The sequence below is a fragment of the Gorilla gorilla genome, chromosome 1 (assembly GCF_029281585.2).
Source record: "Gorilla gorilla gorilla isolate KB3781 chromosome 1, NHGRI_mGorGor1-v2.1_pri, whole genome shotgun sequence".
In the NCBI taxonomy this organism is placed as follows: domain Eukaryota; kingdom Metazoa; phylum Chordata; class Mammalia; order Primates; family Hominidae; genus Gorilla; species Gorilla gorilla.
This window is the reverse complement of record NC_073224.2, coordinates 37,805,328-37,822,304: the sequence shown is the minus strand read 5'-3', so window position 1 is coordinate 37,822,304 and position 16,977 is coordinate 37,805,328. Positions and strand designations below refer to the sequence as shown.

The 16,977-nt window shown below is 43.1% G+C and overlaps 1 protein-coding gene across 23 annotated transcripts in view; it reads right to left on the bottom strand.

Moving 5' to 3' along the window:
• The window catches only part of LOC129528932 (cyclin-J-like protein), a 164,971-nt gene that overhangs the window by 141,696 nt on the left and 6,298 nt on the right, over nucleotides 1–16,977 (bottom strand). For 9 of the 23 annotated variants that reach the window (XR_010134591.1, XR_010134592.1, XR_010134594.1 and 6 more), the window contains 2 exons: nucleotides 6,044–6,147; nucleotides 3,664–3,729 (listed from right to left, as the gene is read on the bottom strand). The exons of 1 other annotated variant lie outside the window; for it this stretch is intronic. Coding sequence is in view for 5 of the 22 variants with exons in the window: in XM_055372160.2 (XP_055228135.1) it covers nucleotides 3,437–3,558; nucleotides 3,664–3,729 (188 nt within the window). In the remaining 17 variants the exon portion in view is untranslated. Of the gene's footprint in view, nucleotides 1–1,086; nucleotides 3,292–3,436; nucleotides 3,559–3,663; nucleotides 3,730–6,043; nucleotides 6,148–6,809; nucleotides 6,933–16,977 lie in introns of all 23 variants that reach the window. 13 more of the 23 variants (XR_010134595.1, XR_010134588.1, XR_010134586.1 and 10 more) reach the window with 5 other exon arrangements.

The following is a 16,977-nucleotide window of genomic DNA, read 5'->3' as shown; positions in this document are numbered from 1 at the left end:
ACCATTTCAGAGGGCACTAACTGGCATAAAGTAAAATAAGTCTGCTTCCTCCCCACACCTAGCTGCACTCCCTAGGGACCACCATGTATAGCTTCTGGTATACCTTTCAGAAATTTTCTATCCTAGTGTATTCTGTTGAATGCATGTGCAAGGATTTTACTTATAGATCATTCAACTAACAATAATCACTAATTTATAAAATGCATATTATTGACACTGACATTGGAGGTGGAAAAACAACTAAAAATGATAAAAGTGAACGTTTAATTCTTCCAGAGTGCAGTTTTTGAAATGACCACCAGGTGTCAGAGTTATCAACAGTAATCCCCAAATTACGACTGGAAAGTTACAAGAACAGAAAAGTGCCTGGCTGGAAATGAGACCGCGAGATTCCTCCCTTAACAGGATTCCTTGGCCCTTTGGCCCAATATTTCGTCTATTTAGTGTTGCAGGGGAGGGAGGAAGGGAAGCTACAGACAAAAAAAAAAAAAAAAAAAAAAATCCCCAGACCACAGATTCCCATTCAGTTGGGTACCCTTTGATCTTTAGAGAAGCTCTGTGAAAGCACTGTTAAATTTTACATGGGAAATGTAAAGGCTAGGCAGAGTCAGTCCTCCTACAGCTGCAAGGCTACTTTTGGAAGCCAGAGCTATCTCCTTTCTTCAGTAGGGGTGGAGAACAGAAGAGGACACGGACACACACACACACACACACACACACACACACACACACACACACACGAGGAGGGCTCAGCTACGGCCATCCTTGTTTTAAAAGGGAAAATCCAATTCTGTTTGTAGGAGCACCTCCTAGTTTACCACCACCATCTCTTACTCACTTCCCATTGACTCCTCACATGCACTTCCTCCACCAGGCCTGACCTGCCTGCTGTCCTGAGCTGCTGACCTAGAAACATTCGACCTCCATGCTTGAGAGCAGGGTGTGGACCGTCTCCCCTCGCCACATCCAGGCTGTCGTCCAGGGGCAGTTACACCACCCTTCCTCCAGGGCAGAGGCCTGAGCGGGGTGGCCTTGCTGCTCCCACGCCCTGGCACCACATGCCCAGCTCTTGTAGAGCCAACATACCATGGAGGGCTCCAGGCGACTCCCACACAAGCCTCTTCCTGTATCTTCTTGGATCACTGATATCTGCACTGGCAGACCAGGAGAGTGAAGCAGTTACGACAAGGCCTTGTGCAAGGAGGGCACGAGAATGGCACAAGTGGCTGCAGAGTGAGCTAATGTCTTCCCTGGGAGGGCACAGCTGAAGAGTGCCAAAAAGACAGGGGAATCTTTGGCCGGGCACAGTGGCTCATGCCTGTAATCCCGGCACTTTCGGAGGCCGAGGTGGGAGGATCTCATGAGGCCAGGGGTTTGAGACCAGCCTGAGCAACACGGTACAATCCTATCTCTACAAAAAATACAAAAATTAGCTGGGTGTGGTGGCACGCACTTATAGTCCCAACTGCTTGGGAAGCTGAGGTGGGAGGATGGCTCAAGCCCGGGAGGTCCAGGCTACTGTGAGCCGTGACTGCACCACCGCACTCCAGCCCAGGCAACAAAGTGAGACCCTGTCTCCAAAAAACACTTAAAGAAAGAAAAGAAAGGGGAATCTTTACATGTCCCATTGCCACTTGTCTAGGCTGCTCCCTGGACCACATCTCATGTCTGAGCTATGGGGCTAGGGAAGGGATCAGACAGGATTCAGACCCCCTACACACTGGAGCTTTTTGTGGATGGAACGTTGCTATGCAGAACAATGTAGAGCTTGTGAAAAGAAGCAGGAGGTGGTGTGAGGAGAGGGGAGCGGGGAAGAAAAGAGTGCCCTCTTCATGGACCATATTATGCATGTTTCAATCCTACTTGAGATGTGACTTCCACGATTTCTGACAGATTAAGGTGACCTTTTTATGTGAGTTGAGTAACCACATCTGCTAAACTGGCACATCCCATATTCACCACATGAAGCAACAGTAATTACTTGAGTCACTATACACTTTAAATGCTATATATAGAGAATTTAAAATGATACACCTGTGGTGCCACAAATATAATGTCAGTTATTATTAAAACACTGGTAGTATTCATATTCAATATGACAATACACTATGTTTGATGTTTCAAACATAAGATTCAAGCCAAATGCTTCATATAAAAATATCAAGGGGTAAAACAATGTTTATATCTGGACCACCATTCATTTACCATGACTGATATAGTAACTGTTGCTTTAATGTGGCTGACACAGGTTTGGCAACTGAGATTTTCCTCCATTATCTTATAACACATAAGGGGTACAGAACAGAAAGAATCTCTCATAATGCTATTCCTATTATATCCCCTTCCTGAGTAGGGTCAGACTAAGCCATGGGCAGGGACTACCCAGCATCACCCTCATCTACACTGGGTGTGTCTACCTCAAGGAAGGGTTAATAATGGGCCTCCCCTCTGGGCACTGAACTCACTGTTTGGTGACATTTGGATAATCCTGGGTCTACTAGATTCCTGGTAAGTCAAAGAACATTCCAAACCTCTCCAAAGTCTTCCTATCAGTCACAAGTTCTACTTCATTAGGCCATTCAGATGGTAAGGGTTTCACAAGGCCAAGACAGACTTCACTGGTCTATGTGTATCTTGAGGATGGGGTGGTGAGGGGAGGAGGAGGGTGGATTCAGGCCCCCACCTCACTCATTCAAATACAGATGGTCCCGGACCTATGATGGTTCAGCTTACAATTTTTCAATTTTATGATGGTGTGAAAGCAATACACATTCAGTAGAAACCATACTTTGAGTACCCATACAACCATTCTGTTTTTTTACTTTCTGTACAGTATTCAATTACATAATATTCGACATTATTATATAATAGGCTTTGTGTTAGATGATTTTGCCCAACTGTAAGCTACTGTAGTGTTCTGAGCACGTTTAAGGTAGGCTAGGCTAAGCTATGAAGTTCTGTAGGTTAGGTGGATTAAATGCATTTTCGACTTACAATATTTTCTACTTACAATGGGTTTATTGAGATACAAACCCACTGAAAGTCAAGGAGCATCTCTGTACCTGCTTGCCACCACCCCCTCCAGGTTATTCATGCTTTAAGTAGGTGAGTCAGAGGAGGTGGGTGGTTATATTTGGTTTTGCCATGTGTATGGTATCCTAATGACAGTGACTCCTCCCTCTAGTTAATCCTTCCACAAGCGACTCCACCTCCAAGCCCTGCACTCAGCCAGGTAAAATGCCTAACTGAAAATCTCTGGTCTCTTCACCAGTACCAGAGGCCGATTCTCTTCTAGAAAGCAAGGAAGGAAATCATTGATGTGAACACAGAAGCAGAAGACTTTCTGAGCCAGTCACGAGCTTGGGTGCAGAGTGAGGCCAAGCTCAGACAGGTCACTGACCGTAATTATCCCTCCCATAAGGGCAGCCTTCCTCACCTGCAGCCACGCAGCTTCTGAGGCAGTGACAAATAGCTGTGCCTGTCGAAACTACAGAGGAAACATTCCTCACCAGGTCTCTCAGTCCAAGCTTCAGGGACGGGACCAGAAATGTAAACAGACTACACCAATAGAAACAAGAGAGAACTGGTTCTCCTGCTCTCTGGATGGTTTATGACATTTCAATTATGTTCAACACAATATAGTTGAATTATTTTTAACCTTACCAAGCCTCCTAGCTTTGCAAAAGAAATATTAGTTGATAGAGTGGAAGGACGGCTAGAAGCAGAGATCTGAAAAAAAAAAAAAAAAAAAAACAACTTACTAGTAGAAATGAGCCTGTAAATGATACTACTCACAATATTGGGTAGACAAAGCACAGCACCTTTTACTCAAGGAACCATGAGTGAGGGACATTTTGGGTGTTGCTTATTTGTAATTTACTTCTTAGAATAATATAGTGCATTTTCTTCAAGCAGTTTTGCTGTTATTTTAGCAAACGGAAGAGAGGAAACCTCAGTTCTAATTTCCCCAGTAGCTGTGCTGTCATGATTACCATCCTACTAGAACAGTTCAAGATAATTCTGCCTAAAGTTAAGACAGAGATTCTTAATGTGCAATCTTTTGGACAATATGACTCAGTGTCTAAACAAACTGATCTCGGGTTTTAATAGTTCTGTCGAGGGGAGGGAGGATAAAGAAGGGTCCCATTTCTTCTCTTTGTTTCACTTTTCTTCTCCCCTCAATGCTATGAAAATCTTTCAAAACTTGTCAAAGGTAGCAGGGCACCTGTAGTCCCAGCCATGAAGGAGGCTGAGGCAGAAGGATGGCTTGAGCCCACAATTTTGAGGCTGTAGTACACTTTGATCATGCCTATGAATAGCCTGCACTCTGCACTCCAGTCTGGGCAATATAACAAGAACCCATCTCTAAAAATTAAAAAAAAAAAAAAAATCCCACCTTGTCAAAGGCATGCAACAACCTCACAGTGAAATATCCAAAGTTCTTCTGATTATGGTGTTAGAACTTAGCATAAGAGTTGCAACTTCCAGTGACTACAGGTACCAAATAGATTTGTTTCATAGTATCATGAAGTCAGGTAGAGTGGCTCACGTCTGTAACCCCAACACTTTGGGAGGCCAAAGTGGGAGGATCACTTGAGCCTAGGAGTTCAAGACCAGCCTGGGCAACACTGTGAGAAACCGTTTCTACAAAAAAAAAAAAAAAAGAAAGAAAAAATGGCCAGGCATGGTGGCTCATGTCTGTGGACCCAGCTACTCAGGAGGGCTAAGCTGGAAGGACTGGAAGATGGGTTGAGCCCAGGAAGTCGAGGCTGCAGTGAGCCATGATCACACCACTGCACTCCAGCCTGGATGACAGAGACAGACTGTCTCTCTAAAATAAAAATATATATACACACAATATATATATTATATGTGTATATAATACATATAATTTTTTTTTGAGACGGAGTCTCTTTCTGTTGCCCAGGCTGGAGTACAATGGCGTGATCTCAGCTCACTGCAACCTCTGCCTCCTGGGTTCAAGTGATTCTCCTGCCTCAGCCTTCCCGAGTAGCTGGGATTACAGGCATGCGCCACCAAAACCGGCTAATTTTGTATTTTTAGTAGAGACGGGGTTTCTCCATATTGGTCAGGCTGGTCTTGAACTCCTGACCTCAGACCATCTGCCTGCCTCAGCCTCCCAAAGTGCTGGGATTACAGGCACGAGCCACCGCACCCGGCCATAATCTTAAGCTATATTCTTTTGGCCCTGAAACAATTTTTTTTTTTTTTTTTTGAGACAGAGTTTCGCTCTGTTGCCCAGGCTGGAGTGCAGTGGCGCGATCTCGGCTCACTGCAAGCTCTGCCTCCCGGGTTCATGCCATTCTCCTGCCTCAGCCTCCCGAGTAGCTGGGACTACAGGTGCCCATCACCACACCTGGCTAATGTTTTTGTATTTTTAGTAGAGACGGGGTTTCACCGTGTTAGCCAGGATGGTCTCAATGTCCTGACCTTGTGATCCGCCCACCTTGGCCTCCCAAAGTGCTGGGATTACAGGTGTGAGCCACCATGCCCTGCCAACACTTTACTTTTTAAAATATCCATTTCTTCTTGAAATACAGCCCACTTTGCTGGGCACAGTGGCTCACACCTATAATCCCAGCAATTTGTAAGGCTGAAGTGGGTGGATCACTTGAGGTCAAGAGTTTGAGACCAGCCTGCCCAACATGGTGAAACCCTGTCCCTACTAAAAATACAAAAATTTGCCGGGCATGGTGGTACGCGCCTATAATCCCAGCTACTTGGGAGGCTGAGGCAGGAGAATCGCTTGAACCCGGGAGGTGGAGGTTGCAGTGAACCGAGATCGCGCCACCGCACACCAGCCTAGGCAACAGAGTGAGACTCCATCTTAAAAAAAAAAAAAAAGACATTGGTAAAGGAAATAGTTAACTTTCGTCTTAATTCTACTATTAGAAAAATAATAGTGCAACATGGAGGAATTTCAAAAGTAAAAATAAATACAAGAGGCAGCTGACAGCCAACCTCAGTATCTGGGAGGCAATAGGGAAGCGTGGCGACTCTGGTAATTTGAAAAGCACATAACCTGTATAGAAGCAGAAGCCACTATGAACGCCAACCATCTGTTTTTCAGAAGTGTGGATCCAACTCTTTGAAGAGAAACCAGAAGTCCAGATTCCTATGTGTAATCTGTCAATTTTTAAATATGGACTATTAGCTTAAAAGAAGTCATCGGGTCACCACTTTGCTACCCCCCTTTACGAACCAGAAGCAATCTGACTGGGGATAGAACTGTTCTGGAAGTCAGGGAGCCAAGACTGTTAAAGCCAGCTGACACCAACCTATTTTCTTCCCCTGGGCCAAAGATCTAATCATTCTGGGCCTCAGTTGCCTTGTCTGAAAAGTTTAGAGGTCCAAAATTCCTTTCAATCCTAAAATATGGCATATGGGTGAATAAGTTTTCTAGATAGCCAATACTCACAAGAATAACCAGGAACATAATTAAATGAAAAACAAAACTAGATCATTGTGCCATAGCAGGCTCTATTACATTGTCTAGACACAGCCTTGGTGTGACCAAGCTATTCGGTTAACATAACCACAAGAATGGGAACACTTTTATCAGAACAGATCCAGTTTCCAATATCTACCCACCCACCGGGGAGAGAAAAAAAGTATGGATCTCTAGTACATCATGACTCTGGCAGGAGCACCCCTCTATGAAACAGAACTCTTGGGTCTTTTGAACCCAAACCCAGCGTTTCAAGGGAATAATTCTGAGTCAGAACAAAGCTGACCAAGAGGCTGCCCCGAGCCACGGCTCTTGCTTGGCAAGTTCATGCTCAGCCTACCTGCGATGAGCTTTGTAGTTGCCACATCATGGTCTCCTGCAGGAGCCAACTGCACTAGGAACAGCTCTTGTTACATAACCCTCGGCCATACCCCATGACTGTGCACGAGGACATGGCTTTGCCCTGCACAAAGGCACACAGGATTTTAGACATGGCATCTTGTTTTTCAGGGAGCACAGAAAGGAAATAGAAAATATGAGGCTGGAAAATAATCAGGAATAGATAAATTAAGGGCCTTTCCCACTGTAAAGGTTAAAAGCATATTTCAGAACAAATAAAAGTGTTCACATTCCTGTGGTTATATTAACTGTGTGCCTTGGGCAAAGTGAAGGCCCAAAGAATAATGGAAACCCACATGAACTATAACTGGTGGCTCTTCACACAGGCCATCTTGACACAGACCGCATGGCTCCAAGTGAAATGTGGAGGGGATGTCTGCTCCCTACATTCCTAAGTACTTTTGTGCATCAGTTGTGAACAACAGGACCTTTTTTATTTTGCTATTAGCAGCTGCCAGTAAGTATCTAGTACATCTTAAAGAATAATTTACCTTTGGCTCCACAACCAGCTATGATCTCCCTTCAGTTCTATCTCCCTTAGAGGCATTTTCTTCATTGTGTCCTTTTAATGCCCTGGCTTTAGCTAACCAGGGTGTTTATTCTAAAAGTCAGTTCGTTCTTACCCTAAGTCCTTTGTATTATCTGTTCCCTCTACCTGGAATGCTCTTTACCCTGATCTTCACGAGAGTAGTTCATTCAGATCTCAGCCTCAAGGGTACCCCTGAGAGAGGCCCTCCCTGGCCATTCAGTAGACAGGGTCTTCCCACGCACTATGTCATGTGGTCCTTCTTTAATTCTCTGCCTAGCACGTCATACCATCATACCGTCACACCACCTGATACATTTCCTGTTTCTTTCTTTTTGATGCATTTCCTGTTTATTTCTTTCTTTTTGCTGGTCTTCCCTAGAAGACACAATACAAGACTAGAATATAAGTTTGTGTAAGCTTATAAGAATATAAGCTCCATGGAAATAAAGATTTTGTGTCTTGTTCACTACATATTTCTAGCACCTTGAAGTGTCTTGCATATAGCAAGTGCTCAAAAAATATTTGTTGAGGGAGTCTCTGAACCTATTCTGGCTCAGGGGGCTTCCCAATAATATATACATATATGTATGTGTGTGTGTGTGTGTGTGTGTATAATGTGTGTATAATGTGTGTAGGTGTGTATATACGTGTGTATGTGTGTTGAAAGAATGAATGGATGGTTTGGATGAATGGAAGAATCCATTCAGCAAATATCCACAACTGAAAGCAGGCCACAGGTTCCGGGAGCCCCAAGAGGTCTGGTGTGACTGGAGCCACAGGTGAGGGACTTGAGGGAGACTGGGCCTCCAAAGACAGGCATTGGCCAGTTCTTAAGAAGCCATGCAGACCAGTACCTGGACATTAGATTTTATCATGTAAGCAGTGAGGGCCACTGAAATCATTTTACATAGTTTTAAGTAGGGAAGTGACATAATGGTTTCATGCTTTATAAAGAAAATTTTGTAGCCGGGGGTGGTGGTGCGTGCCTGTAGTCCCAGCTCAGGAGGCTGAGGTGGGAGGATCACTTGAGCCTGGGAATTCAAGCCAGCAGTGAGCTATGATTGCCCCACTGCACTCCAGCCTGGGTGACACGGCAAGACCCCCTCTCTTGGAAAAAAATAATAATTTTGGTAGCAGTGACGGCAACAAATTAGAGAAAGGAACAAAACATTTAGGAGGCTACTGTCTAATCCAGGTAGAATAAAAAGATGTAAACCCAAACTATTAGTGGCAATGGAGATGGAAGAGAGGAGACAGATTAAGAGCTATGAAAAGGGTAGGATCAATAGAGTTGAGTGACACAGGAGATGTGGGAGGTGAAAGAATGGATGGGGTTAAAGAGAATCCCAGTTTCTGGCCAGGTGCGGTGGCTCACACCTGTAATCCCAGGACTTTGGGAGGCCGAGGCAGGCGGATCACGAGGTCAAGAGATCGAGACCATCCTGGCCAATATGGTGAAACTCCATCTCTACTAAAAATACAAAAAATTAGCCGGTCATGGTGGCAGGCACCTGTAATCCCAGCTACTTGGAAGGCTGAGGCAGGAGAATCACTTGAACCTGAGAGGCAGAGGTTGCAAGTGAGCCAAGATCATGCCATTGCACTCCAGCCTGGGCAAAAAGAACGAAACTCCATCTCAAAAAAAAAAAAAAAAAAAAAAAGAATCCCAGCTTCTGATTCGTGTCAGTGGGAGAAATTGTGACATTCTTCATGGAAATGAATAGCTCTCAGGCAGGCACGAGGCCTCTGGAGCTCTAAATTCACTCTGCCTGTGAGGTGACTGAATCCGAGTTGGCTTGCTTGCATGAGCTCATGGATACTTGCCCAAGTGGCTATCTATGGTCCTAGCATAAATATGAGTTTATCTGCTGAATAAGTAAATGCGTACAGAAGTCTCTGGTGTGGGTACATCAAATGTGCAGTGCTGGTGATTTATCTGTTCATAACGATACACGTGGGATTGCACTGCACGGCCATTTTGGGAGGCACACACTGATCCATCACCATGGACGCATGACTATTGGTCTAAATATAGATGTGCCTGTCACCTCAGAGAAAGAACAGATCAGAAGTCATGATCCCACTTACTCCAAGAAAACTTTAAGGTGACAGACTTGAAAACATCAATGAATGTAATGTTTCTTAAGTCTGAATCTGATCTAAAGATCAAATTATAATTACCTCCCCTGTTTCATTTTTCTTGACTTTAATTGCTAATTTAACCCCAGCCTCTTCCAAAGTAGCCCCACTTCCATTCCAAGATAATTCTGACAGTCCTCAAGGGACATCTCACAGGTACTCAAAAGCAAGTACAGTCAGCTATCTATCAAAATGCTCTGTGAGGATCTCCAGTTTATTTCTGATGTTTTTTTGTGTGTTTTTTGGGAGACAGGATCTTGCTCTGTCATCCAGGCTGGAGTACAGTGGCACAATCACAGCTCATTGCAGCCTCAACCTCCTGGGCTCAAGCAATCCTCCCACTTCAGCCTCCCAAGCAGCTGGGACTGCAGGCATCCGCCACCATGCTGGCTGAGTTTATCAGTTTTCTCCTCCTCCAGCCCCCATCTGCTGCTGCCACTTGAAAGACTATATAATGTTAACAGCATGGGCTCTAGTGACTGCCAGCTTAGGTTGGAATCCTGGCTTTGCCCTTGACGAGCTGTGTGACCCTGGGCAAATTATGTAGCCCCTCTGTGCCTTAGTTTCCACCCTTGTAAAAATAATAATAATGTTATTATTTTCATTAACTAACCTCTAGCCTACCTTGTGGAGGTGCTTGTGATGATTAAATGGGTTAATATTTATAAAGTACTTAGAATAGTGCCTAAAGCAGAGGAGGCACTGAATAAATGCCAGCTATTATCTCTACTACCTTCACTCCTACTGGCCATGGGGACACCTCTGGTGGTCCTGCCATAAGTTGCCAAAGCCATGGGGGTTTATTACAAGGTAAGGGACAATGCCCTCTTTGTAATATGACATCAAAGGCAGGTACAGCTTATGTCCAGTGTTTTCTGAAATTACCACTGTGATGGTTAATTTTAGGTGCCAACTTGACTGGATTAAGGAATAGAGAACTGGTGAAGCACTGTTTCTGGGTGTGTCTGCCAGGGTTTCCACAGGAGACTGGTGTGTGAGTCAGTGGACTGAGTGGGGAAGACCCACCCTCAATGTGGGCGGGCACCATCCAACTGGCTGGGGGCCCAGATAGAACAAAAAAAGGAGAGAAAAGGATTTCCTCTCTCCTGGAGCTGGGACACTCTCCTACTCCTGCCCTCAGTCATCAGAACTCCAGGCTCTCTGGCCTTGGGACTCCAGGACTTACACCAGCAGCCCCCTAGGTTCTTGGGCCTTTGACTTCAGATTGAGAAGTACACCATCAGCTTCCCTAGTTCTAGGGCTTTCAGACTTGGACTGAGCCACACTACCAGCATCCCAGGGGCTCCCGCTTGCAGATGCACCCTATTGAGGGGCTTCTCAGCCTCCAGAATCCAGTGAGCCAATTCCCTAATAAACCCCCTCTCATATATCTATAGATCTAGATCTATCCTATTGGTTCTGTCTCTTGGGGGAACCCTAATACAATTCCTAAAAGTTCTTTACATTTTTACTTGCAGCCCTCCCTTCTTATACCATCCTCCAAAGGACTGAGATGAGCTATGAGTCCATGGGCACCCAGGCTAGAAGGCAAGTGAGTGACTGACACCATCTACCCTCCCTCCCTCAGGGTTTTGTTACGGGCTCAGCTGGGTCCAGTCTGGCTCCAGCTCCCTTAGGATGAGTTCTGCCCAGGAGACTCTTTCCTTCCTCACCTAGATAGACTTCTTTGAATCCCCCTCTTCCCAGTGCTTCCAAAGGGGGAATTTAAATCTGATTCTTTAAAAATAATGAAACACCAGCTGTATCATTAAATTATTTCTAAGTGGAATTCAGACTTAATTTGAGTCTTTTAACAGTAGACTTTTAAATGAAGCTCCTTAACTCAAGACTAAAGAATACTACTGATGTGGGCGTTCACCTTTGATGGTGAAGTCCCTGTTGATAGTCTTAACATTAGGACAGGAAGAGAAAAATGAAATTTTAAACATACCATTTACGTTAGCATCAGAAAACATCCGATACCTAGGAAAAAGATGTACAAGACTTCTACACAGAAAACCATGAAACATTACTAAGAAAAATTAAAGACTTAAAGAACGATGTAAGTAGAGAAACATGCCATATTCCTAGACACAAAGATTCAATGTTATAAAGATGTCTGTTCTCCCCAAATTGACCCAAATATTTAATGCAGTTCCAAACAAAATTTGACAAATTGTTTTGTGGAAATTGATGAGTCTATACTTTATATGAAATGCAAAGGGCCCAGAATAGCCAAGACAATACTGACAAAAAAAAAAAAAACAAAGTTGAAATAATTATACTACCAAATGGCAAACTTATTATAAAATTACAGCAGCAAGTAAGTCAGTATGGTATTAGCACAAACTTTTGCCAGTTAAAACATAAAGATATGTGAATATAGCAATTGAGCAGAGAGTTTAGAAACACACCCACACATATACAGTGCTCTAATTTATAACAACACCACTGCAAGATAGAGGGGAAAGGATTTTCTTTACCCTGTGGTGTGGGTCAACTGGACATTCACAAGGAAAAACAATGAACCGTGGCCCCTACCTCACACCAGTCAGAAAACTAAACTACAGAATGGTTGTAGACATAAACATGAAAGGCGAAACACTGAAACTTCCAGAGGATATAACACAGAAAAATATATTTATGCCCTTGAGGACAAGAAATGACTTCTAAAGTAAAACACAAAAAGCACAAACCATAAAGAGAACTGATGAACTGGATTTCATTAAGAACTTCTGTTCATCAAGACAACATTAAGAGAGCAAAAGCAAACCACACAGAGGGAAAATAAATTTGCAGTACATACATCCAACAAAGGACTCACATCCAGAATATACACAGAATTCCACAAATCAATAATAGAAAGGCAACACAATCTTGTTTTTGTTTTTTTTTAAGCAGAGTCCCACTCTGTCACCCAAGCTGGAATGCAGTGGCATGATCTCAGCTCATTGCAACCTCCACCTCCCAGGTTCAAGCGACTCTCCTGCCTCAGACTCCCAAGTAGCTGGGATTACAGGCATGCGCCACCACGCCCGGCTAATTTTCGTATTTTTAGTAGAGACAGGGTTTCACCATGTTGGCCAGGCTGATTTCGAACTCCTGACCCCAGGTGACCCACCCACCTTGGCCTCCCAAAGTGCTGAGATTATAGGTGTGAGCCACCACACCCGGCCAAAAGGCAACACAATCTTAAAAGAGGAGGAACAAGCAAAAGATTTGAAAAGGCACTTCACAAAAGAAAACATCCAAATAGCAAAAAATGTATATAGACATACATATATGTAGGACTATACATACACTTACTTATGTATTTATATACACACACCATTAGTCATCAGAGAAATGCAAATTAAAACTACAATAAGATACTATTGGGGTCCTGGTAATGTTCTATTTCATGACCTGGGTGATGGTTTCACGGGTACGTTCACTAGAAAAAACTGAGTTGTACAATTAAGGATGTATATACTCCTTTCTACATATTATACTTTAATAAAGATGTTTACTAAAAAAAAAAAAAAAAAAGGCCGGGCGTGGTGGCTTATGCCTGTAATCCCAGCACTTTGGGAGGCTGAGGTGGGCGGATCACGAGGTCAGGAGTTTGAGACCAGCCTGACCAACATGGTGAAACCTCATCTATACTAAAAATACAAAAATTAGCTGGGCGTGGTGACGCACGCCTGTAATCCCATCCATTCAAAAGGCTGAGGCAGGAGAATTGCTTGAACCCGGGAGTCGAAGGTTGCAGTGAGCCGAGATCACGCTACTGCACTCCAGCCTGGGTGACAGAGCAAGATTTCGTCTAAAAAAAAAAAGAAACCAGCCGGGCACGGTGGCTCATGCCTGTAATCTCGGCACTTTGGAAGGCCAAGGAGGGTGGATCACACGGTCAGGAGTTTGAGACCAGCCTGGCCAATATGGTGAAACCCCGCCTCTACTGAAAATGCAAAAATTAGCTGGGCATGGTGGCACAGGCCAGCTGCTCGGGAGGCTGAGGCAGGAGAATCACTTGAACCCAGGAGGCAGAGGTTGCAGTGAGCCACTGCACTCCAGCCTAGGCAACAGAGCGAGACTCTGTCTCAAAAATAAAAATAAAAATAAAAAAAACCAAATGCCACATGTGGGCCTTTTTTAGATCCTGCTTCATACAAGCCAACTGTTAAAAGAAATTGTGAGACAGTTGGAAAATTTTGAGATTAATTGCATATCTGATGACAATATTAATTTTTTAGGTGTGATGATGGTATTAAGGCAATATTTTCAAAAGGAGGTTTTATCTTTTAGAGCTATATACTGAAGTATAGGTAAATATACTATAAATAAATAATATCCTGGATTTACTTCAAAATAATCAAGGAGAGGACAGATAACACAAGCATAGATGATAGCTATCATAGCTGGATGGTGGGGACATGGGAATTGCTACACCATTTCTTTACCTTTATGTATGTTTAAAACACTGCATAATAAAACATTTTAAAAATCTAGAACAAATCCAAGGTTTTACACTGTTTGCCTATTTATGACTCTCGTCTTCTGCCCCTACCTGGGCTAATCAAATAAGATTATGCAGTAGCAATGCAGCTTCCATAAACACTGAATCCTTAGGCTATAGGGACCTCAAGAAATCATCTTGGCTATCCCCTCACTATCAGGCAGTCTCTGAAACAGAAGACATCCCAAACCACATCTGCACACTGACCAGCACAGGCGACAGTGTCTCTACTCTCAGAGAAGCAGCCTAAAAAAAAAAAAAATTATATATATATACATATATATATAAAATTGGGCAGAGCAATCATTTACCTATATTCTTTGGGGTGTATGCCAAGGTAAGGTCTCTAGGTGCCCGGTTGCTTTGTCTAAAACAGAAGACTCTTAAAAGAAGCTCCTGTATTCTCCCTGAGCTGACCTTTCCTGTCTTGTCCCTCGATATTAAGCTTATGCTATCGAGCCTCATCTCAGTTAGATATCTGTGGCTTCCTTTGCCAGCTGACCTAGCTGGAGCTGCTAATGGAGTAATCAAGTATGAATTCCTGTATAAATCAAGTCTGGCTCTTATTCCAGGGATCTAGACTACTACAGGCCTACACAGTTTAGAAACCCTCATTAGATAGATGCAAGTAGTTGTAAATATAAACCTAGCTAGGGCCTTCTGACTTAATGTGTCTCCCAGGAAGCCCTCCAGGTTTGGAAGCCTTCTCAGTTCACAGGGAAAGAAAATTCATTTCCTCCTTCTCACCTTCCTTTGCCATTTCAAGATGAAGTGTCCTAAATTGATAAATCTCCAAGTTAACACCTAGCTTAGTGTGCTATCCCTACTGGACATAATGTCTGTTTCAACAAGGATTTCTTGGAGAAATGAACTCTACCTTTGGTACAAAGCATTCAGGTACCCCCTGTGATAGCTTCTGGAGGAAAAAAAATCTTTTAGTGTCCCTAATGGGCTTACTTACCTACTACTAATTAGGTTAATGAAATGATACAGGCTTCAAAGGTGAGGAGCCGAGGTTTCATATACCCAAAAAGGGAAAAGTTCAAAAATGAACATATAGGACTTGCTCCATTTTTTCTTTTAACCCCTAAGGAATTTAAACAGTGGCTACTTTTCGGACTAACACAAGCCGTCTCCAAAAAGTCATGTAATGAAGGGGTTGAGAACACAGCTCTGGAGCCACGCACCAGCTATATGACCTCAAGTTTTCTGTGCTTCAGTTTCTCATCTGTAAAATGTGGCTAATGAAAATACAGCCTTCATAAGGTCGATGGAAAGATTAAAAGAGTACAATATATGTAAAGCACTTACAACCTTGTCTTCCTAGTGTTAGCTCTATTATTTCATTATCACAGAAGCCCTGCTGTGGACATGCACCATCACAGGGAAAAAAAAGGCTAAGAATGGAACAACTGGGCACTAGGAAACAAAATGAAAAGAACAGTGTTGTTGACACTCTGGTTAAATCTTAAAAACACATCTACTTCTATGCCACAGTATTTGTCAATAATTTGGGGACAGAGAAAAAGACATTCTGAAATAAGGGGTCAGAGCTGTAGCAGAAAACGTACATCCTTATTTTTCAGGAATTTATAGAGAAAGGCTACTGTTATGTGTGATGATACAAACCCCAGTAAGAGAGGCCAGGCTCTTGCCTATAATCCCAGCACTTTGGGAAGCTGAGGCAGGAGAATTATTTGAGCCCAGGAGTTCAAGACCAGCCTGGGCAACATGGGGAGACCCTGCCTCTACAAAAAGTTAGCCAGGTGTGGTAGTGCATGCCTGTGGTCCCAGCTACTCGGGAGGCTGAGGTGGGAGGAGCTGAGGTGCTTGAGCCCACCTCAAGGTGGGTGCAGTGAGCCATGATCGTGCCACTGCACTCCTGCCTGAGCAGGAGTTGCCTGAGCAACGAAGGAAGACCCTGTCTCAAAAAAAAAAAAAAAAAAAAAAAATTAAGGGAATCAACAAATCTCCCAAACTCTGTTAGTCCTGAGTTGGCTAAGCACCCCTCCACTAGCCACAAGAAGCTAAGAGTTATTGTTTTGCTTTTTGTTGTTAATGACTGACATTCATGGTCTTTCATTCAATAGATTTCTTAAAATTTAGGCTATTATAATATTTCATGTTTGCCTATACATTTAGTATTATTTAGTAAAGAGCATAATTTTAAAAAATAATAATTAACTGAAGAAGCCTCGAGATCCCTTCAACAATTTTTTAAACTTTATGAATAATCTACTACAGTCTTTAAAATTTTTCTGTTTTAAATGCCTAGTTATTGGTCCATTACATCTACAGGGGATGCATACACATATTCAGAAACATTTTCTTATGATAATTAGAATTTGTTGTTAACAGTCATAATTGTGTTTTACCATTGATTATTGTGATTATTATAATGTCAGAGGGATGAACAACACATTCGAAACTGAGAAGAAGGAAGACTGCCCAAAGGGCCTGTTGTTAGAGTCTATGCAGGGACTCCTGGGGCTATTAATTATTTATCTACTTTTCAAAGTTAATAAATAGGAATGCCTTTTTGCCCTTTATTCCCCAGAAGAACTTAACCAGATGAGAGATGGGGTGGGTGTGTGCAGAGATGGCAGTCTGAGAATATAAGAGGTATGGGTAATGAGAAGGAGATTTTAGAAAAACAAATACTTACTGTCAAATATACTTAATAACATTGCCTTATCTGGCATGTTTTTATTATGAACATTTTGATGTTTTTTGAGTGTTCTTTTAAAAACGTGTGCTTTAGAAGCATAACATTAATAAAAAAGAAAGAAAAATTATATACAATCTCACAACCCAAATAACCCCTTGGCACTTTTTAAAAATACTTCATGCTGGCCGGGCACGGTGGCTTACGCCTGTAATCCTAACACTTTGGGAGGCCGAGGTGGGCGGATCATGAGGTCAGGAGATTGAGACCATCCTGGC